We start from the raw sequence: 25,834 nt of genomic DNA, 5'->3' as shown, positions 1-25,834 counted from the left end.
GGAGCACCCGTTATACGGTAGCAGTAATGGTAAGCTGAGTCAGCGTAGTCCACTGTACAAACCCTGAGCTGGTTTGCATCCTCATTGCTCTTCAGCAGTTGGCAGAGCAGGAATTTGTGAAATAGTAAATGCTTGATCTGAGAGAAACAGTGTGTACGAGAGGAGGGGGAGATCATATGAATTTATCTTCATTTGAAATGAAAATGAAACCTAAGTTACTGCTTGCAGAAGAGTTGTGAGCTGCCAGTGCATATGTATAAAAGCTGGCTGGACTTCTTGCTCATCAGCTTTAGCAGCCATTTTCGGGTTTCCTTCATATGTGGAAGAGCCTGTTGTCCAGTTTGTCACAGGATTTATATTTAGCTTAAAAAATGAGCAAGGGTCATTAAAAAAAAACACACCAAATATGGTTGAAAAGAATGAAAATGATTAAATAAACATCGAAAGAATGTTTAATGAAATAGTTGAGTATGTGACAGTCACATAATACCTTGTGACTGTGGAGCCCACAGATGGAGCAGAGCAATTTCCTCAAAAACTGATTTCATGTTTTCCCTTTGATGCTTTGGAGGAGCAGGGGAGGAAAATCTGCAAAAAACTGTTGTGAACAGTGACTAATATCACCATGCAAATGTAAAAGTGCAAAGCCAGCCATCATCTCAGCTCATTTTTTGACTGCAGTTAGGTTATGAGTCAGTTCAAACCCAAGAGAGTTTAAGAGTTTAATTAGTTTCCAGCAGCATTCTTACTTTTTAAGACCTGGGGCACATCTAAAATTTTGCAATTTTTTAGAGCGTCAGAGGCATATGTGCATGTCTGGCTGAACGGATAAAAAGGCTGGTAAAAGTATAAGGGAAAGTGGAAGGAAAAAGCTAATCCCAGGTTGTTAGGCATCAGCTACTCCATGAATTCACTGGTACTGTCACTGGGATTTCTAATAGCAAGAGAGAGAACATCCGCTAACACTGCAGAAGTTCGATTCATAGAGAGGATCTGAAAGATTCTCAGACTGTAAATCTGAGAATGAAACAGTGTTTTTGACTTATTTTTCTTTACACATTAATTCTAATAAAGCATGAAATTACAGCAATTCCAGTCAGAACCACTGAGAATAAAATGATCACTTTACCAACAAACCTGTTTGGCTCCCATAATATCTGTTCCTTTGTTTTGTACAAAGAGAAATTCCCACTGAAAGCAGAGTGCAGGCAAGTTCTGTATCATTTTTCCCATGAACATTGCTGATTACTGTGCAGATGGCTGCATACCAAGCCCGTGGGATCCATCCATAAGCAATCATTACTTTGTACTACATGAGTTTGGAATTACTTTCCCAGCTCTGTTCCCTGTTCTGTGGTGTTTTGTTTTTTTCCTTACACTGAATGTTGAAGCATCCTGCTTCAGTATCGACTTACTTGTCCTTATTTATTTACCATTCAGAATGCTCCTTCACGGCAAGTCAGGAATTGGAAAATTAGTGAAAATGGTTTTTCTAATCTGAGTAGTTTACACATTATCATGTTTAGCAGCTTTTGTTTTATTAGTGGAAATTTTGTTCCTATGTTTCTTTTTTAAAATCTTGATATATGGAAAGAGCAGCAAAATGGGTTTATGCAAATGAGTCCTTTACAACTACAGAATGTTTTGTGAAATTTGAATTGAAATCTGAACTGTCACAAAGTTCAAGTTACCTTTACTTTGAATTTATTCCTTTTTTACAGAGGTCATGTAGCAGTGAGAAAGTTGAGAAGGAAAACATGTAGGAGGAAGAATAAGAAAAGATGTACTTTATGAATGCCATTTTTTACATCTGTTTTAAAAAATCATCTTAAGGTTCAAAGTGAGTAACTCCAAGCAGAATGAAAATGTCATTAGTAATTCATTATTGCTTTCTCACTGATCAGCTTGCTTTTACAAGCACGGCTGCATGTTTGCATACATAATTTGGACACACAGTTGAAGATGTAACCTGCACAAAATTTTAAGTAGTGTAAGTAACGAATGCTGATGCAGTCACATAAACATTATGATTACTCAGCCAACTGATTAGTATATTGGTGAGAGTGTGTATTTTTCTTTTCAACCATAAAAGAAACAGAACACATCATAAAAACATGGAAAATGTGATATAATAGGCTTGTTACCAAATAAAGTCTCATGCGCTGTTCTTAATTTGTAAGAAAGACTGTCGATATTCACAACAGATTTATGGCAGCTATACTGCAATTACAGAAACTTTACAGTGTATTCACTCTTCTTATGCCAAGAAGTGCTACAAAGTAGGTGATTTGAACAAAACCAGGACTACCAGACACTAACTGCATAAGCACAACGTGCTGTGGCCTTTCTGGTATTTAACCCAGCATAAGCGTTTCTGTGGAGTTCCCAGCCAGGGTACTGCAGAGCAAGAATTCTTTTGCTCTAAATCATTAATTAAGATACAAATTAAGGCATTGCTTACTCAGGTAACTAAGCATTGTCCGTTAATATTTCAGTGACCATTTTAACAACCACTGATTATTGATCAGCTGACCACCTTCAACACTGCAAAAAACCCAACCCCTAACTCTACTTGGCACACGGCTGGCACGTCTGGATGCCATGCTGCCAATTAAACTGCTTTGAATGAAGATTTAACCTGCTTAGTGTGATATGCTGATGCCTCAGTGCTGTGAAACTACAGCCACCCTCTTAAAACACTTGGTAATTTTCATTTGAAATTGTGTTTGAAGATCCTACTTTTTGCTTTTCACGCTTTGAAACAACTGGCATGATGAAATGGCAGACTGGAGTCTTGAGGAAAAGTGGGGGTTTGGACGGGAAACGGTGGAGGAAGCAATTGTAGCTTATACCTGTTTTCCTTCCTTACCCCTCTCGCTGGAATCAGACACCGGTCACCAAGTTGTAAATAGTTCTGGATGCAAAAGTATTCATCTTTGAGCTACGACATGAGCTCACACAGGCTTTAACTTACTGTTGATGGTCTTCTTGCAGCTGCTCAGGAATATGCTGAATAACTTCATAAACCGTGCTAAGCATATCCTGGCCTGGGACAAAGTCAGAGCCAGGAACAGATTGACTTGAAACCTAAAAGTAGCAAAGAGTATTCTTACTGTAAGTACAAATGGAAAAAGATTCAACAGAAATTAAACTGATAATCTAACTTCTAATTTTTTTAACTTTTCCCTATCAATGGTTTGCATGTGGATTTAACAGTTCATCTCTATTAGTTTACATTTCATTTCAGTAAGTTTTTATCACATTTATAGTAAGGCAAGCAATAGTTTTAAATTCAGTTAGGATCTTTGAAAATTTAGGATACAGCTCTTGCATTTAATATAGCAAGTATTTTATATCAGCGTACCACAAATCAAGGAAGGAACATTTAACAGAGAAGCAGGAGAATAGATAGTGAAAAAGGAGAAAATATTCAGGGAAAGGGTTCAGCATAAAACTCTCACCAGCATGTCAAAGAGAGGGGACTGCAAGCAGTTTCCATAAACGAAGCAATAATGAAATTGTTCGGTATGTTAAGTATACAGATCTGCTCTTATGTCAACATGACACGTAGACTCCCCACCCATAAGGAATTCTCAGTCTTTCTGCCTCTACCCAACCTCTAGTTATTAATTATCTCCACTTTCTTAATTTTCCCTTTTTCTGCTAACTAGCTACAATGAATCAGTGGATCAAATGCTGACTTCATCTGCAATGCCATAAATCTGAGTAACTGAACATAAACCAGTGGAGTTTCTCCTGTTTCTTGAAATTTTGCTGGAAATTAGAATAGATTTCATTGCTTACACATGCATTCTGTTGTTCTTGTCACCTCTTCCTCCCTCCTGACCTACTAAGGCCCCAATTCTGCAAGAATGTGACTTTGTGATATGATTAGTCTAAGGGATATCGTAGCATGCCTAAGGCGGTGATGATTTAAGAGGGCCTCATCCTAGTACTTAATAAGCCTCCTATGGTCACAAATTTTCACAGATACATTTTGGCTCCTCTGTTTTCTAAAAGCCTTTTATTTCTGCTGCTGTCCTCTTCACTAACCTTTACAATAGCACTCTAGCCCTAGACATGTCTATTATTTCAGTCATCTAACCCCAGCAGAGAAAAGGGTTTATTAATCTATGACTCGTTTTTGCTAATACATTATGTATTATGAGAACTAATCATAGTAACAAAATAGGTGTGGCTGTTGATGTGACCCTGTGTGATCGTGTTTTAAGAGCTCTCCCTTACCTGACCATGCTGATGCTTGCCAAGGGTACAAGATTGTATTGCCAGAAATTTTCTGTAGCAAAGAGAAGGTGCTTTGTCTAATTCTGCCCAGTTTCAGTCTACTCTCCCTAAATTTTGTGGTCCCATTTCTCATTTTTTCTTTGTCCTTTTATACCACATCAGAATGATCTCCAACTGCTATACAGTTACGTCAGCAAAGCCATAATGCAGAGAAGTAGCATATGCGGTAGGATTTTTTCTGATAGCAAAATTCCTGTGTTTAAGTCCTCCCAAGCAATATATGAAGCTAACAAAATAATTATTGTGAAATATAGCCGAGATTTAGTTTGCATATTTTTAAAATGAAATCTTTAAATCCCCCCCACCCGAGGCTTTTCTGCACCACTGAAGTTGTACGTTGCATCAGCAATATTAGGGCCAAGGGAGAAAATGGCATCACAAGAATTAATTTGCTTCTGTGACACAAGGGGTTCAGTGCTACCCATCTACCCAACACTACTAAATATTCTTTTAATATAGGGTAACTGAACTGAGACTGTTCCCTTTAGAGCTTGGTTGGTTCCTTACTGCACCATGTTAATATAAGTACTGAACTAGTAACATAGTAAAGAAAGAGTAATTACTGGGGAAACAACAGCAATGAATATGGTGTCATATAATCTGTAAAAAGCAACAGGAGCAAACTCACAGAAGAATTCTAGGACAGATCTTTTAGTAAATACTTACACCTTAAGAAACAGAAAAGAAACCACCAGTTTATGATGTGAAATCACATACCCTAGTACCACTGGCAAGATCAGGAATAGCGACAAATTCATATATCCCAAAATCATCCAAAGCGCTTTCATGTCCTAAAGGTAGAACAAACAAACATGAAAAAAGGTATTGACATGTAGCAGGAATCTGGAAAAGACAGCTAGCTTAATGATGGGCAACGTTATTTGGCCTAATTTTTAAAACATCTGAATATTGGTTGTTTGATCTGCTTTAAACCACGTGGAGCAAGGCAGGGTAGCTGCAGAGCTGGTGCCCACAGTGCTTGGCTATCTCCAATGCCTCGGACCAAGTGAGGAGCCTCTTGCTAACCTCAGTAACAGTTTTGGTAGAGCCATAGAACTCTCCTTGCTGTAAGGCTAAACAGACTGATTTACTTTCATTTCCCACAGGAAAGAGGCTCAGTCCATAAGCTCAGCATGTCTACACTGTAGTGAGGCAGTACCACCTGAATCTTTTATAATGCTGGGAATAAAAAAAGGGAACATGATCCTAATAGGTGCCACGTTATTAAACTAGTTGACAGATTTTATCTGGGACTTCAGATACAACTTGTCGTTAGGGTGGGAGTCTCTTACTCTACCTTCCCACTGTCCAGGAGATTTGAGATTCCTGGTTGTCTCTTGGGCATCACCCCGCAGCAAAGGCTGCAGCACTAAAGACAGTGCTGAGATTCTCTCCTCTGATACCACTTGCTGGGGTGAAGGACCCTCTGTGCTCAGGTGAACTTCTTACCTTCCTAAGCTTCGTATACTTCTCTATTCTCTCACATGTAGCAGCTTATGGCCTGCTCTGATGCTTTGGTAGAAAGGGATGGGAACACAAGTGCCACCCTTCCAAAGGATGGCTGGTGTCCAGCCTCTCCTGCCCAGGATGATGTGGGAAGGATTGTGGCGGGAAAAGAGGCAGTGACAAAAACACACTGGGTCCTGATGACACAGAGAAAGGCAGTACAGAATGTGGTAGAGGCTAAAACATATATACTGCAATGTCATATTAACATCTCACGATTTTGGTACTGATTGGTGCCATGAACACTTAGAAGTGTGATCCTCCCATGACGTATCACCCCTCACTGCTATCCCATAATAACACTAATTTATTTTACATTGGTGAGAACAGCAGAATACAGGTGATTCTAACCAGGCTTAACACTAGAATTCAAGCCAACAGCTACATACTGCTGTGAATCCCAAGCATGAGCTAAACCCATGCTGACCTGTTGTCATTTTGGTTTTATCTTAAGTAAGTTAACATAGAGGTAGGTGTGCAACCCAAGTTAAAAACACACTTCTCTTCCTTTCCTTCTTTCTTTTTCTATGTGGGGATGGCAATTTTTTGCAGGAATGGATTTTGACCTTATGCTCACGTTTCTTTCATTAGCATTACCTGAAAATGTCTGAGCCTTCTTGTAATCAGCCTCTGGCCTAGAAAACATAAACATGTTTTTTCAGTTTGATGTCACAAGCCAAGGAAAGAAAATTAATATGATAAATTGAATTGTCTTGATAGAAAGGACTTCAAGACCTAAGAATGATTTATTTTTTTACCTGCTCTGCAGCTTCTGTTGTATCACTGAAAAGAAGAAAAGAATAATCATTCTTTTTGCTCTGATGGTCCAAAAGAAGAGCTGGAGTGTGCTTAAGTTTTACATACCTTTATGTGGCTGATATCTTTTCCATATGAATAAAAAGGCCATAGCTAGGATCAAAAATAATGAAATTCCTGTTATTACTGCAAGAGATGACAAAGATTTTCCTTTCTGGGCCAGCTTTTCCAATCCTGTGCCAAAGAAGATGAGTATTGTATTTAGTCTCTTGTTCTGTATAATGTGATACTATGACAATGAAACAATGCATCTTTTGAAATTCATCTGAAACAGTAAACCTGCATAGAGATACAAAATAGATACAAAATTTGGGTTCTTGTGAATCGGTAAATTTTTTTGTCCCCATAAATCCCCTGAACTGGAAAAGCAATGATATGCGTATCAGAAATGAGTCCAGAACAGATTGGTACCTAGAGATAAATGAAGGTCAGTAAACATAATCCACAAATTACAGCATTACAAAAAGTAGGTAAATATTCTAATTTTAGGCATAGAGACACTGAACTACCAAGAAATTAGGTGACAATTAGGTGAGCAGTTTGTGCTAGGTGGGAGGGAAAACCTCCTAGCTGCAGGAGCTGTAGAGTAGGAGGAGATAAATGAACTACTGTATTTTTTCTAAGGATTTGCAGATCACTGGCAGTCTGGTTGCTTATCAAATCCCATCAGAAGCCACTAGATATGTTTGTTTGAATTTATGTCTAAATATCCAAAGTATTTCTTTCCTTTGCTCAGATCTTTTGCTGAGATATGCATTAGCAGCAGTTTTCCATCACGATTTACTGATAAAATACAAATACAATATGTATATAATTACAAACACAAATGATGTTGAAAACATTTGCAAAGAATTTGCAAAGACAGGAGTGTGAAAGTTAGGAAATGCCAGACATAGTTGCTAGTGCACTCTTAATTTCCTTCTTTTGCTCTGAACTGTGCAGAATTCATGTAATTAAAGCCCATGTCACAATCCATACAGGTAAATTAATGCTGCATATTTGTCAGTGCCAGCTTTGTGAGTACAACTCAAATGTGTATTATTTAGCTGGATGTGTTTCCAGTACATCTATGAAATCCTGTGCAGACATACAGTGTTACACCTCCACGTCACTCACTGCCAATGTGCTGGCTGTCTGTGCAGCAGTTACCAGAAAGATTAAATATGTGGATTTCAAACCACATGAATCCCAAAGATATGGGAAAATAAATCACTGCAATTTCACCAAATTTCCTTCATAGTCCTTCAGTGTACTGCTTTCCTCAGGAAAAAAAAACCAAACACTGGAGAATCATCTGAGTCCTTAAAAATGTTAAAACAAATTATTTCAAAATTAGACTCAATAAATCTTATCTCCACAGGCATACTGGTGTGGAAAACAAAGATGTCCTCTTTACATGCATTTAACACATTCAAGTTGACTCAACTTGAGAACTGAACAAAGACTTGTGTACATAATGAGATAACATCCTCTTATTTTAAAATCTAACTAGACTTGGCTAAAACTGGATAACAGCTTAGTGCAATGACTGTGATATAATTGTAACTTATTGATATCATAGTTTTCTTGATGATTTTTAGCATTAATTAGGCAACTGTTTATAGCACCATACATGTGATTTTCAGTCCCTTAGGTGGGGAAGTTGTGTAAGGTCTTCTGAAACATCAAAGTTCCTGTCGCTGCTGAAAATGGGGTTTCCAGTATTTTGAAAGGCACAGTCCAGGCTTTGTATCTAGCATTATGGGGACAGGGACAAGGGATATAGAATAATATTAATAGTCTTTGCTTAGTACGTTTAATCAGTTCCAACCAGAATTTATCCTGAACAGGAACTCTGAGGTTTAGCCTCGTGGGTGAATTCATACCTCTTGGAGTCAGTCAGTGCAGCATTGCAAAGTGTAGGCACGACATCTGGATTTAGTGCTGTCTGAATTCATCAACAAGAAAATGGCTATAGAGGGGGAAACTGATTTTTTTTAGTTTTTAAATATACAGGATAAAATGTTTTTAAAAGCTTTATTTAGGCAAAATATTTGTAATTAGTAAATGTATGTTTTTAAGTGCAACTAAACATGAAGCTGTGGAGTCTTCCCTTCTTTTTGGCCTTTGAAAGGAAATCTCAGCTGAATTTCTTAACACTTACTGATGAATATTCACATATATATCATAGCTTACATTAACTTCCTGGAGAAATGTCATGTTTATTTCCGCTGACAAATAGCTCTGGTTCCATTTTCTTTCTCCACTAACCACAATGTTTAGTTTTAAAGTGCAGTATTCACATCGCAAAATTGCAACCCATCTTCCTTCCAGCATACTGAAAGCCATGGATTTGTGATGGCTCCGTAAGTCAGCCTGAACAATGGACATCTGCTCTCCTTGTTTATCTGACTAACAAATGGCTGAGTTCTTTGTTCTGCACAACCAAAATTGCTTTGTAAAATTTTCTAAAAGGCAATTTATTCTATCTCGTTGAACATTAATAGCATACATTCCTTATCTGAAAATACTTGTATCGATCTGTATTAATAAGAGGTATCAGACTTCCTCAATATCTTGTTCTTAGTTGTGTGCTTCTGGAGATTTTCTGAAAAACTGCTTTGTTGCTGTTTAACGCAATCTGATACAGGAACTGAGGTTATAAAGTATGAGAATTAAAGGTGTGCATTCAGCAGAACCTAGCAGTCAATCCATACATTTATAAATATGACAGTGAAATATTTTTTTATGAACAGATTGTAATAAAACCATTCATCATCACAGCTTGCATTATTATCATACACTAAACTAAGGTTCTTATAATACCTAACCACACTGGAAAAGTCTTAAAGACCTTCAGTCCTGTAAGTCTGTGCCTGTTTTTTTTAGTCAGGGACGTATGCTTGAAACTAGCCCATGTAGTGGTCACCTGGTGGCCGCGGGCTCACAGCCCCTGGAAGCTGTGGGACAGTGAGCCTTGGACAAAATCTCCCCTTGGGAGGAAAAGCCCACCTTGGCATTCAGCAGATTTCTGCAGCATTCTCTCCATTCATCTTTATCATTTTTAAAGGCAAAAAGTATGAAACAGAGTAAGAGACATAATTCTGCCATGTTACTTGGTCGTGATGAGGTCTACCTACTGAGGAAGTTTTTCTACTCAAGGGATAAAGTTCCAAATGGCCAAATATATTTTAGTGTAAAATTGCACAAAACTTCAGCATCTTAGTGGGTCTTGTCCCAAGCTGTATCACACTTCTGAGTGAAACCTGGATCCCACTGAATGGCCCGAATGCCTTTGACTATCAGGTTAGGAAGACCTTACTTTGAATACATATCCTCTCTCTAAATATTATTTCCTTTTTCTGGGGTTGACACTCTGCTCAGATGTTACAGCAATGAATTAATGTTCTTACCTACAGAAGTAACGATAACTGTGAAGTGAGTTTCATCTCGTTTTCCAGTGACGTTGTTGAAAGCACGGCACATGTAATCTATTGTCTTCTGGGCCACTTTATCAGATACAACTTCCAGATGGGGTCCATATTTGATTACATGGGTGGTATTGTCAGCCCTCTGAATCCAAGAATAAGTATTCGGTGGATTTGAATCTGCTGAGCAGTTGAACAGTATAACTTCCCCCATGTCAACTGTAAACACCGCCCCTACGTTCAGACCTTTATCTGATTTAACTCTAAGTCCATAAGGTCCATCTACATTGAAAAAAAAGAAAACACAGCAGAAAAGTTAAAATCAAAGTATGTAATTAAACTTCAAATAGAAGTATAGGTCTAAACTTAGAATTTTTAAATTAGACTAGCCTTTAGAATGGCTGGCATTAGATTCAATCATTTCAATTAAAAAGCTTTCAGTTCAATAACTTGATCTGTTCTAGGTTTATCTCAGACTACACCCACTTGATACTGATCTAATTGCTGTTTAGGGAAACAGCAGAGGTCTGTGCATTGTTCAGTATGATAAAAATGACAAAAAACTGAAACAATTGGAAAAGTTGTGAAGGAGCAGGTCTTCTTCAGCAGCATATTTGACCCTTTCTACTTAAGTGCCATACTTATTGGCATAAGTCATTTCTCTGCACATTTGAAAGTGAACAAATTAGCCTTGAAATATATAAACATTCACTGTAATAATATGCAGTATAATAATTATTTCAGGAACTATCCTACAGGTATAATATAGAGTGGGGTGTGCCTTAGATAACTTTAGAAAAGGTTTTCCATAAATGACCGCTAAAATAAACTTTAACCTTCCCCCCATTTTATTAGGCTTCCACTAGTCCAACATGTACATTTTGTTCAAGAATAAGCCCTTGTGCCTACAGAAAGCTAGGTTTCTGAATATAAGTAGAAGAGGAATACACTGTCCAATAGTCATGTGTTCATTACTCAGAAAATTGAGTAGCTAAGTATTTTTAGGGTAATCTTCATAGGAAAATGGGAAGGAAAACAATATATTTAAGTGTGATAAGAGTATTTCCCACGCTATTTTCAATAGATCATTTCTGATCATGGGTTTTTTATATCTTTACATGTTAAAATCTATTTTTACAAGGATCTAAGTATACAAAAAATGTAGAGGACATGGTGTGTGTGCTTTATTAAATTACTTTTTCCAATCAAAAGAAGAAATAATTTTAATGATGGCAATTCCCTAAGGGCTTACATGTACAATCAAAAATGTACAGACCTAATATCGGCAGAAGCCAAAAGAAGAAGATATGCAGAATGAGCAGGATGCATCTTTTTGGTAGGATCCCTGAAGTTCAGTAAGGCTGCTGTTAAGTGCCTCACGCAGAATGGGATAGGAAAAAGACAGGTAAGTCAATATTGTGCCCACTGTAGACAGTGTGATCAAGTAGTATTTCCACCTTCCTATGGCTGTCTGGAAGCATTAAGATAATGTAGCTGGGTTTGAATGTGAAATTCCTTGCTACATGAAGTGGCACACTGGCATGTTTCAGACTCTTTATTTCTCATCACGAAATTCTGGCTGACGTCAGACCTTCCTCTAACAGGCACACTTCTATTTATTGTCTGCTTTATGAGACTGACTTATGCTTCAAGAACGCATAGGCAAACAGCACGCAGCACAAACCAGGCCATTTTGTGTGTGCCTCTGGGGTTTTTTCTCTATTTGTGAAGATTTAGACAAGAGAATGTAGACTATCACACCATGATCTCAGTTTAGTCCATTTTTAACCAAATGTTCATATTTCACAATGTAAACTTGTCAACCTTTTTATTTTCTCTGCTTATTTTTTAGCAGTATGCTTTTTGCGGTTGCATTTTAAGGAAGGCCCAACATCATGCATAATATTTACAGAATCACAGAATCATTAAGGTTGGAAAAGACCTTTAAGATCATCAAGTCCAACCTTTAACTCAACGCCACCATGCCCACTAAATCATGTCCCGAAGGGCCACATCTACATGTTTTTTTCAACACTTCCAGTGATGGTGGCTCCACCACCTCCCTGGGCAGCCTATTCCAAAGTTTTAGTTGGGAAGTGCAATACAGATTCACTTTAGCATGAATTAGGACTGCTCCCACCTACATGGCAGGGGCCACTCTGAAGAATCAATGCATTTTTTAAAAACTAGATACTGGGCTGCTTCTTCACAGGCTCTTCAGTTCCCATGTCATTTGTTTTACTGTATCCAAGAGCCCGCTGACCTTATAATAAGCATTTCTGGGAACTGCAGACCTGTCACCACTACTTTGCCTTAGCTGACCTGACTCGGGCTGCCCATTTCCGTGGATGGGAAGCCCTTCCAGAACACCAGCCACTCGCGGGGGCTCGCCTGTTACAGGTATTTACTTCCCCATTTTTAATATGGGAAAGGAGGGGGATGTACTGAATTTTGACTTTCTCATAAATGAAAGTAAAACCCTTCATGCACTATTTACAGGCAGGAACACACTTTCTTACTTTTCAGAGCAACTCAGTTCCTCGTATCTAATCGTTTGTTCTTAGAAGAATTGGCTTTTATTTTCACTGACAATATAACCTTTGATATACGTAAACAGAGATTAATGGTAAGAATAGCTGACTGGTCTCTGTGTCCCCTCGCTATAATGGGAGATTTGCCACAGTCTGCAAGAGAATCAGAACTGAGTTCTGCTTTTTTTTATCAGTATCATAACACTGCAGCATAAACAGACAACACTAACAACATACCTACACTTTTGCATGAAAGTTGCACATCAAAAGAAACCATTATAAGAACACCGACACACACTGGCTGGGGAAGTACAATTGAAAAAACAAAGAAAGGTTTTCTTAAGAAATAGCCAAATCTTGGCAAGCTCTGGTTCAGCACAAGCATCGGGTAACCCTTCTGCTTTGTCTGGATCAGCCTTTTGCCTCTCCTGGGCATCACGTACGTCATTGCGTTCCCTAGGCATTAGGTAGCCGAGGGATATACGCAGTTGCATGTGTATAGGATGATTCCAAAAAGCAGGTAATTAACCATTTCCTCTCTAGGTCTAAATACATTCTAGTTTCGGGAAGCCCAAAGGAAGGAAATCCCACTTAATCTGTTGAATTCAACTCCACCACCACAGTGAAGCAGTTTGTGCTGCAGCCTGCATCACAGCAGCTTCATCCAGTCTTGAAATAATTAATTTCTGGGCCACACTACTGCCATAGCCATGTTCTGGGGCGCATTATCATCATACCGAATGGTGAATTGGAATAATATTAATAAGAAATGAAGAACAAAACAAAACACTTCTGCTTCTTAGTAAAAAACCTCAATGCCAGCCTTCATGGATCCCTCAGCTCTACTTCTCCTTTCCAGTATCGTTCTTGACAGCAATCTGCCTCTTGTCTCAGTAAAGCCAGTTAACTAAATGACTTGTAAAATAATAAATCACCTGTTCCAAGTAACAATTTACTGCTCTGTGGGAATATTTCCAATTGCTCCTATCACCACGAGACTGCTACAGTTTCCAAGCAGATGGCAGGTATTTACTGTGAGTGACCTTTTTTTTATCACCCCCAGTAACTCCCCCGCAGCAATGACATATGGCACATAGAGATCCCAGTGCCTGTCCTGGATTGCCATTGACAACTGGGAGCTGGGAGACAAACGGCGTCTGCAGGCAGAGGTTGGACCAAATTATGCGGCTTCGTATAGCTCAGGAAGTAAGACCCCAACTCCCATCACTAACTTGGATATGGATAGTAGCGCAAGTCTTGCAGACTTTTGGCATCTGCATTGTTTCCTCTTAACATATTTTTTAGATTTTAAATCATGCACAAAGCGACCCCTCGCTTCTGATGATATGAAAAGTACATTCTGAAAAGACAAATACTTATAACAATATTTCCACATGTGGAAAAACTGAATCTCAAAGTTTTTGATTTACAGATCTTTTGAGTTGTGTATCAAAATCACTCAAACAGCAAAAAGTTCCAGAAATGTGGACACGGAAGTAACTTTGAGATTTTAAAGTTCTGCTAGACAACGGGTCAAAAATAGGCTTTCGGTTTAGAACTCGGAAAGGTTTTTCAAATTTGCTGGAAAATGCGTGTAGCTGAGTGAGGGAGACGGGAGGAAGCAGTACCAGAACTAGGACTGGAGGGCACACACCTTGTCAGTGCAAGTGTCCCAGACACCCACCAGTGCAGCAAACGCTCTGGAGCCCACCCTGTGTGTGACAGGTCAGAAATGCGAATGCCTGTGCCACAAAGGAACAGAGCAGTTCGAAGGGCAGCAAGAGTGGCAGATATTTTTCTAGCCTGACCTGACTTTCTTGCATTGTAAGAAAGTGTCAGGTTGTGCTGGATACAGTGTTCCCAAGTTTTTTGTAGGTATTCTTTGAAGCACAAGGAGTCTAAGGCCCATTCATAGCTCCTTAAAGTGAGAAAAGCAGTAGAGGCAGTGCACTCACACACATGCAGCTCTCATTCTTAGCCCTTTAAGCACTTCGGTGAGCTGAGATTGTGACTGTGCAAAAGCAGGCATTTAAAAATGCGCTACTTTGAGGAAAGAATATGATTTTTTTTTTTAATTACTATAATGATAAGTTAAAACTCCATCAGTGCTGGTTATTACCTTGCAGAGCATTTTATCACGATTCCTCTGTCTAACGTGATGGAAGCTCAATTCACACCTGCCCTGTTTAGGACTCATTGCAGCAGCTCCTTCATCTTCATTTCTGCATTGCTGCCAATTTTATAAGCTGCACCTAAAGGATCAGCTCCCATCTACAATGTCCTTGTTAGTCCTCACTAATTTAGGCAGTCTTTTTCTCTTCTCCTGATGCACTGTAGAGACACCTCACACACACACTTCAGATGCAAAACACCCCCTTATCCAGTTCTTCCAAGTTATAATTAAAAATAAATAAGTAGCAGAATGGATAATCAGAGATGGAAGGAGGAGGAGGAAGAAAACACGACATAGTAAGAGTTGTAGGTTCTGAACATGCTGGTAGTGCAATCGTAACAAGTCTAGGGCACGGGCTGTCCAGCAGCTGCCAAATGACAGAGCCTGGCAAAAGCAGGAGTGAGCACCAGCCCTTGGCTGGACAGGAATCCAGTTCCAGTCCTTGCACTGTGCCATCCACACTGTGCCATCGGGTAAACTGGTTATATCTGAATAGGGCTGGTGGCAACGTAGGTCCTGACCTGTCTGATTTCAGCTCTCCTCTGAGAAGGATGGTTCAACCCCTAAGGACGTGAGGATCAGAGCGTGGCAAGGTTGCACACACAGCATGTGCTACTTGCAAATCTTGGAGGCACTGGGAGTTGATGTTACAGGAGGGATAAGGAAGAAAATGAGAGTGCCCTTTCTAAGATTTAAAGTATAATTGCTGAATGCTGATTAAGCCAATCTTTTGTTCCCTCCAACTTGTTTCATTCATGAACTCAATCTATGTTCGCAGTTAGTTTCTCAGGTGCTTTCATTTCCAGTCAAAATATATGGCTAGCTGATGGTTTATTCTTCTGCCAACATTGGTCTTTACACAACTCTTCTTGCTCCCTCATGTTTTCCATTTGATGTGGAAAGCAAACACTCCTTTCAGCTTTGATTTTGCTAAGCCAAACTGAATCCTCCAGGTCTCTTCCGCACTCCTTTCTGTTCTGTTTCCAGTTTGAGATCAGTGCTCTGAGATGTGCAGGGACTGCACACAGTATTCTACATATGGTTTCATCTTCTGTGTGCCATTAGTATTGCCCTTATTTCCCTGTTGGAAAATACTTTGCCAACACACCCTACAACTACATATGTTCTTCTCATGCCTGAATCACACTGACAGTTCACAGACATCTTGTGATAGCTCAATCACCCAGGCTCGCTGCCTCAGTTATTTCCCAACCAGTCTCCGTCTTATCAGCAGTTCATGGGTTTTATTCTCTAAATGTGCATGCCCATTTATTTTTCACTAGAAAATTTCATACCAGTTCTATTACTCTGTAAAAGGCATTCAGTCCTCTCAGTTTAATGCCACTTGACTGAGATACTCCCAGTCTTTATGCTGATGTCATTAATGGAAGTATTGAACAGGACTGGACTCGAAATGATCTTGAGAAAAACCACTAATACCAGTCCTTCAGCCTGGTACTTCATGAACTTAGGTTTTTGATACTGTTTGCTGTCTCCATTTTTAACAATGTTTTCATGTATACCCATCTGAGTATTTTTTTCCTTTGAGTCACATCTGCAGATCTGAAGATGTCTGTACTGTGGAATTCTTGAAGTTCCCGTTTGAATTCTGCCGTTCAGACTTATCTTCACCACTACATAACACCGAGTAACTTCTAGTATATTGTTGTAGGTTAGAGCTGTTATGAACAAGCTCATTTTGAATGCAAGCTCACATATGATGTTGACCTAACCGTCTTCTGCCTGTTCCAGATCATTTATACAAAGGTAATTATGAATATTTCATATACTCACAATATATGGTTGGTGCAATTATCTCACTTTCCATTGCACTGACAGGGTTAGATACCAGACAGCTGTAATTCCCAACGTCTTCTTTTACAACAGGAACAATTAGAAGTGTAGCATTGTTTGATGAAAAGGTGTAATTAGGGCCGGCATGGAGAGGCTTCCCATTTTTCATCCACTGGTAAACTACCCTTGTACCTTTCCCCACAGCACATTTTAAGGTAATATTCCCTACATACTCCACTACCCCTGAAGATGGTTCAGTATGTACAATTGGCTTTGTGACAGGAACTGTAAAATAAAGAGATACGAAGAGTTGTAAAAGAGACAAGCCAGTATATTACAGTGTCAAGACAATACAAATAGCAGTCATCATCCTCACGGGAAAGTACTTGGATTTCAAATTTTATTTATTAAATGTGGTTAAAGGTTGAAAAAAGAAAGCCATATACTCAGCTGGTGACTGTAAGAATCTTTCTAGTGCTTAAATAAAACTAGACTGTTTGTATTACTGGTAATAGGACAAAGGCTGCAGTCAGGTATACCATGGCTTCCAGCTCCTGCCTCATAAGCAAATCCCTGTGGCCACAGAAATGAAGAGTGCAAAGCATGACATTGCCCACAGTGTGCAACTTCCTTCGTATGGCTGCCCACAGCTTTGCTGACACTGAGCACCGCTGAAATACGCTGTCGATCTGGTCATGAGGATGGCTGCAAATTGGGATGGGTATGGGAATTAAATGGCAGCTACAACTTTGTCACGTCAAGATGTCAGTCATTATTCCAAGCCCAACAGTTACAGGGCTCCCTCTGTATAATCCATAAATTACAGTAGCCTCTTGTCATTCTTTTAGATCATTCTTTGCTATCCCTCCCTTTTTTTTTTTTTTTCTATCCTCACTACAAGGAGTGGAGTACAAAGAGGGAACTGTAGTATTTTGGGAATTCAGATCTGGGCTTCTTTTACAGACACAGGGTCACCGGCAAAAGTCAATGACTCCTCTTTGGCAGCTACAGAAGGTAAAGGTAAAGTTGTTCAGGGAAAAAGACTATTTGAAAGTTAATGCATCCTCATGATTGATAGCACAGCAGAACCTTATGAAACCTTACCTTTTAGAAGTTTGCCTAATTTCCTATTAATTATTGGTTTCTATAGCTCTTCATTTTTTTACTTATGATCCAGGAACATTAGTCAATATATTAATTTTGTTTAAAGATTACATATTTTAGCATTCCCTCCAGCAGCAGGATTAACAACATAACTTGTTAGTATTTATTCATGTATCGTTGCATTAAATTATACACTATTGTAGCCAGATACTAAGAACCAGTACTCCAAAACTATTGCAATTTTATGTTCAGAATGAAGATACTATATTTTACTAACTTACCATCAACAGCTACTTGAATCTTTTGACTGGCAGCTCTTGTCCCATTTCCACGGACATTGACTTTTACAATGTAATTGCCCTCATCACTAATATGCAATGGATTGATCATCAAAGATGCATTCGGTGGTAAGAGGGTAAACTTGTGTTGGTATTCCAAGTCAGGAACTACTGTTTGATTTACAGAGCCAAGTAAGTATTTTGGATTACTTTGAGGCCTCTCAAAAAGCCAAATTATCTGGATTTCAGAAGCTGTAGCATTGAAATTGTAGCCAACAGTAAGATGGAGTGGTTGCCCCTCAATACCATGGATGGTATGAGATGGTACTGTCAACTTTAAGGCAGAGCAAATACCTGCATAAAAATGAAAGAACAAACAAACAAACCCAAAACACAAATGGAAACCCTGGAAAACACAAATGAGAAATTCTCACAGAGAAAAAACTCTCAAGGCTAAAGCTTACACTTTTTTGTATGGTTATAACTCAGATTCCAAGTAAAAAATGGGCAAACACCTTGGTGAAGTTGGATCTAGCTACAGAGCTCCAGCTGTAAAACATATGAGAAGCCAAAGGAAGGATAATTGTGATTTCTGGGCACAGGAGCTTTCATTGTTGAAAGTTTGAAAAAAATGAGAAAATGTGCATCTACCTTAATGTTTAAAATATTTTCCCTTTAAAATACTCTCAATTTCTAGGATTTTTTTTTTCTAACATTCTTGGATTGCAAACTCTATTTCTAGGATTTTTTTTCTAGGTAAGTTTAGCTAGGGAGAAATTTCTTAGTGTTACTTTGCCAGTTATACTGAGAAACTGACTGAAAATCTAACAAGCAGCACTTCCATGAATTTGTCTGACTAAAATTATATATCGTTATTATTGCTGACCACTCTGTACATGTAAGACTAAATTCAAGAAATATTATTAAGCTTGCAAAAGTCAAGTATTCAAATTTTAGGAAAAAGCAGAATTAAGGTTTGCTGTTCATACGCACAAAAGCAAAATTTTCAGCCATGTAATTAATCCTGTTCTCCAAGAATCCTGCTTCCATTAGGGTGCAAAAACACCGCTGCTCAGTTATTCATTGGCTTTCCTATATATTATTTTTTAATCATTTTTCATTGTGTTGGCCTGAGATAGATTTGTAGAACATTATCAAAACTTTACTCTTAGGACTGAGTGATCCATTTCCACGTGAACTTTTCCATAGCACTCACAAGTACAGCAATGGTGTAAAGCAGTGACATTATTGAATTGGTTGCACAACACCATTGTAATGAATATGACTTTACAGATGAGGAATTTGAGCCTAGAGAAAATTAACAGCAAAAAACCCCACTTATTTTGGATGACCAATTTAAAATATTAAGGAATGGATTTTTCAAAATACATATAAACAGATTTTAGTGTGTTCAAGATGTAACTCATTGCCTTTAGTTGCAGGTTTGACTGCTCGGCTTTGAGTGCTCAATATTGTTGAAAAGAACACTGCAAGTGCCAAGTCAAAACCCTCTGGGAAAATGCAACTAGTAAGAATGTGTAAAAAAAATGATTTAAGTAATCTGTCTACCACTGCATAAGAGCACACTGGAAACAGAAAGAGAATGCACTGCCCAGGGCAACATCCAACGCTTTCACCATGCACCATCTCTTCTCTTCCTGCTACTGAACATCTTCGGTTGGACCAGATGATCCCTTCCAACCTGGTATTCTATGATTCTTGACACATTTCCCAATATCTGTAACAAAAAAGTAACTCCCCAGCTGAAGTACATATACCCTCTACCTGGAAAGAAGGGGCAGAGGGAGGTATGTGTAAAAAATATGTGACTATGTTATTAAAGATTAACATAATGCAGAGCTAACTTTGTTTCTTAAATTTCCCACCATCACAGCATTTGTCTTTATGACAAAAAGAAATTGTTAAAGGTTCATTTTCATCTAATTTCCTAGGTTATACAGTATACTACCTATATATGGTATGCATATATACACACTAGGTATGTAGCATATACACTATACATACGTATGTAGTTTATATACTATAGTATACTCTATATATACTATATATACCTATATAGTAGGTTATATAGTAGGACAAGATAAAGATTTCAATTCAGTAGCATAATATGCTATCTGTATATGTCCTTTGGGTTCCAATCTTCAAATTTCACGGCACAGCTGTTTGCCACGAGCTAATCGCAAAGAAAACTGTCACTGAGGATCAGGGTAGGGACACAAAAAGGGGTGGGGGATGCAGCATGGCAATATGTCATGCCAGTAATCAATGTCAGCGGTACTCTGGAAGGGCATGAAAAGTAGCAGAGCAGAGATGCCATGGGAGGGGACCAGCTCGTGGGCAGCCAGCGATGTTGTCCATGCCGCCAAAGGTGCCCACACCACCCTCTGTGAGATACTAACTGTATTTCAGGGAAAACCCCTATTGCTAAGAAATCTCTGGCCATATTCTGTCCGTTCAGGAACCAGGGTGTTTTATAGTCAATACAAAGCCAGCTACCCCCAAAAAGTAATTCTGTGGCAGGCTTCACTTTTCGTAAAGCTGAGCAAAACTGTACTCAACTAGAGAAGACAGCTCGCAGCGTTTCTGACGGTATGGCAGGGAAACCAAAGGAAAATATGGCAGAGCACTATAAGGGTGATGCGTATAAAGACAGTGAAATCCTTTGACAGAGAGACTGGAAAACCCACCTTCTCAAGGACTAAAGAGGAAGTGGCAGAGGACTTCAGGTTGCATGGACACTGATGTGAAAAGGATGGTTGGGGGTCAGCTGAGACAGGAGGAGAATGAGACAAAAAAGGAGGGAGAGTGTAGAAAAAATATGGAGAGGTTTAAATGGAGGATACACAGGACAGAGAAGTTTACATGCTTAACTTTTAACATGTTTTTTAACTTTTTAACATGCTTTAACTTAACTTTTGACCTAGAAAGATCAAAAAACTGAAATGGCTGAAGCACATCAAAATGAAACCAATTCTCCTACCCCTTTTTAATAATGTTTGTGGCCTGTTGTTGCATGTGGGAGCTCCTCCACGGCCGTCAGGGCGAGGGGCAAGGCAGAAGTCACTAGATAATGGTGCTCTGTCAAAGGCAAGGGTTTTACAGGAGCAATGCTGGGAGGCTTCTGGCTTTCAGAGAGATCAAATCTTTTGCAGTCTGGAATGTTCTTCATGAAAAGGGTCATTGTTCAACGAAAGGGCTATCTTCTTCACCAAAAGCGTTGTCAAGCTCTAGAACAGGCTACCCAGGGAAGTGATTGAGTCACCATCCCTGGAGGTATTTAACAGATGTGCAGACACGGCACTTAGGGACATGGGTTTAACAGTGGACTTGGCAGTGTTAGGTTTACAGTTGGACTCCATGATCTTAAGGGTGTTTTCCAATCTAAATGGTTCTATGATTCTCTTCTATTAGACCATTTTTTATTTTTAATTAAAAATGAAGACTGGTATGACTAATCCTTGAATTAATGTTAATAGTGAAATCAAGCCAATGTACCAAACTCCTCATTCTCATTAGGCACAAATTCCATATAATTTAAGCCCATCTCTATAGCTTTCTAAATATAATACACATTTTTCCAAGATAATGGCATTCAGAAAACTAGTTTTTGTATAATGACCGTAAAGGTTGTACCAAAACGACCTCCGTTTGGAGCTCAGTGATTTGTGCTTTGCTTCCATCTCACTTTGCTATCACCAGTATTAGCAAGCATAACAGAACTGTTGTTGACATAAAACAAGGGCTGCAGCATTAGTTTAAATAAAAAACTATGACATAACTTTCAAGTTTATGGCATAAACTGAAACCTGCTTAGCAAGGTTTTATCATTCTCTGAATTTAACATGCACATCTCATTGTCAGAGTGAGTTTGGATTCTCAACTGCTTTTCACCAGTGTTCATTTAGCTCTTCAGCTTTCCAAAAACCCCAAACTTGATGTAAAATGTTACTATATCAGTGATAGTAGTTTTTACACTTTTTGCAAGTATGTTCATTTATGAAGAAAACCCAGCTATAATGGAACAGGGCATCTGCAATTCTTATATCCCCATTTATATCAGGAGAGACTCGGGCATACTCTTCCCCAGTTTGGGATTTTTGCCCAAGAACAAGTTCCACTGAGCTTTGTTATTGGACCTAATTTTGGCTTCTGAGGTCAATGTCTTTGGTGGGTTTTGTGTCATGCCCCCAATGGACCTGATTCTTGTCATGATATGAAGTACAAGCTGCGTATTTCCCATACTTGGACATGTGTACATCCAAGTAAGGGTATATGATGAAACTTCCTGGTGAACAAACATGTACTCTAAAGCACGCTGCTTGCATACCAATATCTTTTGTAGGATTTAAATAAAAAAAGTCCAATAAAGTTGTCATGTAGATAAAGTGCACATTCATTGCGTTTTTTTTATCAACCAGGCTTTTCATTTTTAAAGAAGAAATCCAATAATCTTCACATAAAACTGCAATTGTTATGAAGCCAAAACTCTTGACAAAGTATTTAGTTCAAAATCAAGGAGACTAGGTGACTGTATATGAAGTTGACAATAAAGATAAAAGAAAAATTGTCCTTACACATGAATGAGTAGAGGATGCACTACATTCGTAATATTATTTATTCCCTGTGCTGATATTTAGAAATAAAACTAAATATAGAAAAAGTTAATTACAACAGTTTGTAGAAATATAAGTTTATCTAACATTTGATCACAGGACATTCCTGTGAAAGTGCATAAAACATCTATTTTTTATCAACTGCGTGCATAACAAATGCATACTTATGAAAACTGCACCCACATACCAAACAAATGTACTATTAATGGGAACACATTCTTCAGCTGACTGAAACCTTAATTTAGTTTTAATACCAAGTACATTTAAATTACATATAAATTTTCCATATTCACTATAAGGCATCATAAGAAAGTGAAAAATAATGTATCAGCATTGTCTCAACATAATACATTTTTAAAGATATGTGTAACAGCTTCTGCATAAACTTTGGTTCAGAACCTGTCCAGCCTTACTTGTTAAAAAGGACACACAATTTATATACTACTTAATAAAATGTGACAATATATATAATCAATTCCCATGTTTTATATCCAGATTATGTATAGCACTCATTTTTTCAGCTGCTAAAACTTTATAGCTCCACTCATAAAACTAGGTGACACTATCTGATTAAAAGCTTTTAGGCTACTTTCTTGAAATGAAACGTCTGACAATACAACAGAAATATCTTTAAATTTACAAAGATAAATTTTATAAAACCAGTTCACATTTCCACAATAACAATCAAATATAATTCATACTGTTTCTTACCTACAAGCAGAAAATATATTTTGCACTGCAAGTCCCAAAAGAAATTGGCTAAAGGGCTCCATGAAAGCATCCTGTCCCACACAAATGCCACCTTCTTCTCAGCGCTGAGCCAGGGCTTGGACCTGCAGCTGCTGGTTTATTTGCTAGGGAAATCAGCAATGAGTTAACAGGCCCTATCCTGTCCCCAGCCTTATGTGATTTGAATATGTGTATACAAAGAACAAAGGGAGTGGAGCACCTGTTAGATGAGCACCCATCTTCATTGCCTCTGACTTGATCGTAACCCTTCCCCGGCAGTCACAGCAAATATGACATGGAATGTAATAAATGGGGTGCAGAATACAAAGTACACTGAATTAATAAAAATGAGTGAATGCACCCAAGGTACTTGTTATGTAGGTATTAACATCCTTTAGTTACAGTTTCATAAAACATACTGTGCTGCTAGATGGTTCTTCTTACTTCAAATTAGAATTAGTACTCAGAAGGTTTTTTTTCATACCTTTTCCAATGACAGCCTATCCTTTTCATCAAAAAGCTGTTAAAGAGCCTTGCTTAAATTTTTTTCTAGCATTTTCAAGCCCATAACTTTTCTGTATTTTTTTTCCTTAGCATAAGCATAACTCAATGATGATTTTGTTCCCTTTCTCTAAACAAGATGTAATGTGAAGTGCCTATGAGGCATCTTAGAACAAAGAATCCTACAGCTAGAGTGGACAGCTTACTACAGTTGTTGAGCTAGCTGCTGATTACTGTTTATTCTACATTAACTTACATCAGTTTAAATTAATATTAATGTACGATTTGGATTTTGTCCAAAGCTGTCACTCACTGTACAAATCAGCAGCAAACCAGGCAACCCTTGCACAGTTGAATGTGCAGAAACAGTTTGCAACAGCAAACATTTGCAGTGACAGAGAGAGCCTATCCATACAAAAACGCACTTTAATTTTTCTCTATACAGCACTTAGGCAGACTATTTTGGATCAACAAATACTAGGCTAGACCGTATCCTGCCTTGTGCAGGAGGGACTGGTAGCTAGGAATTGCCTCCCCCCTCGCTGCATGTTAGGAGCAGGGGTCCTGCAAGGTGCTAAGCCTCTACCAGAAGGGCCGAACTCTCAATTTTTACTTAAGTTAAAGGGAGGTGAAAATAGCCAGATCTTTCCAGATCAAACGTTAAGAATCACGAGGGTTATTTCAGGTTAACAAAAACAGAAGTACAGTGGTCCCACCAGAAATAACCACCTGACATAAACCAGGAGATGAAGAGGGTATTTTGCATATTTCCAAAGGCTTCCTGGGTCCACTCTCCTGGCCCTCCTCAATACTGTTGTTTATAACCTGCTTAATCCACTTCACTGTAGGCTAGATCTATCAAATGGCAACCTTTTAGAAAACCTGAGTTAGAAATTATCTAGTTGGTTTTAACATGTAATAAAATATTGATCACAGGTTCCAATTAATTTCTAACTGAAATGATGGGAGCTTTCACATTGGGATAAAGCCTGTGCGGGCACTTCAAATGCCCTATGTGGGCAAAGAAAGAAAAAAACCCAGATTAATATAGTTATGTTTTTCAAGTAAGTGTGTCCCCTTATTTCCAGCATTCCAAGTTATGCTCTTGATGTCATTAATATGCTGCAAGTTTGTACACTAAGTCACACAAATTAAGTGAATGCTACAGATGTGTATTATTTTTTCTACAGAATTCTAGCTTGTGCTGGTTGTTAAATGGCATTTAGACTTAATGCAAATCAAACCTCATCCCTTTTTAATAAAAGCAATTGCATGAAAGCAACTTTATTTGCAGTGCTAACTTTCTGAACTCTTCTGAGTATTTCTGCAATTTTTAGTTATTAATGAGAAGTAACTTTGTTATGTGCTAAAGTTAGAGGTTTTCCACAGAAATAATTACAGACGATATTCCCAATGGTAGCCAGAAGTAATGAATTTTTGCTAAAGAATGCCGGGAAGAGACCATTGGTCCTGATCTTCCCTTCATCACGATGTTGGTTCAAACGGAGAGCAGCACGCCTGCTTGGACCTGACCTAACCTGCAACAGTTTACCAGCCAGCTGGGGGCCTAAATAGTAACGGGATTAGGAAACACATGCTGAGCTGACCTATGTGCAAACTCTAGCACTAAACTCCAAAACGAAAGAAAAGCTTTTCTGCAGGTATGACTGTGCCGTAGTGGATGTTGTGGTAGCCTTATTACTGAACATTGTCTCCAGTTAGGCAAAGATTAAAGGATAAATTCTTCCTTTTCTTGTATTAAGTAGATTTTAAAAGCTATCAGCTTATTTTTTTTATTTGAGAACTATACAACCAAAGCATAGAGGCACACAAGCCTGTTTTTGGTGATGCAAAACTGCATCATCCGCGAACCGGCCCAGCGCACTTTCTGCCTAATGCCCAAAATAACGAACAGAAAACAAGCATTATCCGAGTGTCTTTTCTAGCTAGTCTGCCTCTTCAGACTGCGCGCCTCGTTTCGTCGTCTCAGAGAATTGCTTTCAAAGTCTGAACACGCGAACCTCGACGTTCAAATACTCAAATTATACACTCCCCC

At 38.5% G+C, this 25,834-nt stretch overlaps 1 protein-coding gene across 1 annotated transcript; it reads right to left on the bottom strand.

The window, feature by feature from the left end:
* Positions 1 to 2,970: 2,970 nt before the first annotated feature.
* On the bottom strand, positions 2,971 to 23,353 carry HEPACAM2 (HEPACAM family member 2). Its single transcript, XM_010293789.1, has 9 exons — positions 23,260 to 23,353; positions 17,918 to 18,268; positions 16,533 to 16,817; positions 10,020 to 10,316; positions 6,676 to 6,801; positions 6,570 to 6,594; positions 6,409 to 6,446; positions 5,023 to 5,096; positions 2,971 to 3,087 (listed from the first exon to the last, which is right to left on the bottom strand). Exons 1-9 carry the CDS (start codon positions 23,327 to 23,329, stop codon positions 2,971 to 2,973), a joined length of 1,383 nt encoding a protein of 460 aa, XP_010292091.1. The 5' UTR covers positions 23,330 to 23,353.
* Positions 23,354 to 25,834: the final 2,481 nt, after the last annotated feature.

Source organism: Phaethon lepturus, unplaced genomic scaffold (assembly GCF_000687285.1).
Source record: "Phaethon lepturus isolate BGI_N335 unplaced genomic scaffold, ASM68728v1 scaffold54268, whole genome shotgun sequence".
Lineage (NCBI taxonomy): Eukaryota > Metazoa > Chordata > Aves > Phaethontiformes > Phaethontidae > Phaethon > Phaethon lepturus.
The sequence above is the reverse complement of the archived record's forward strand: the minus strand, read 5'-3'. Positions and strand labels throughout refer to the sequence as shown.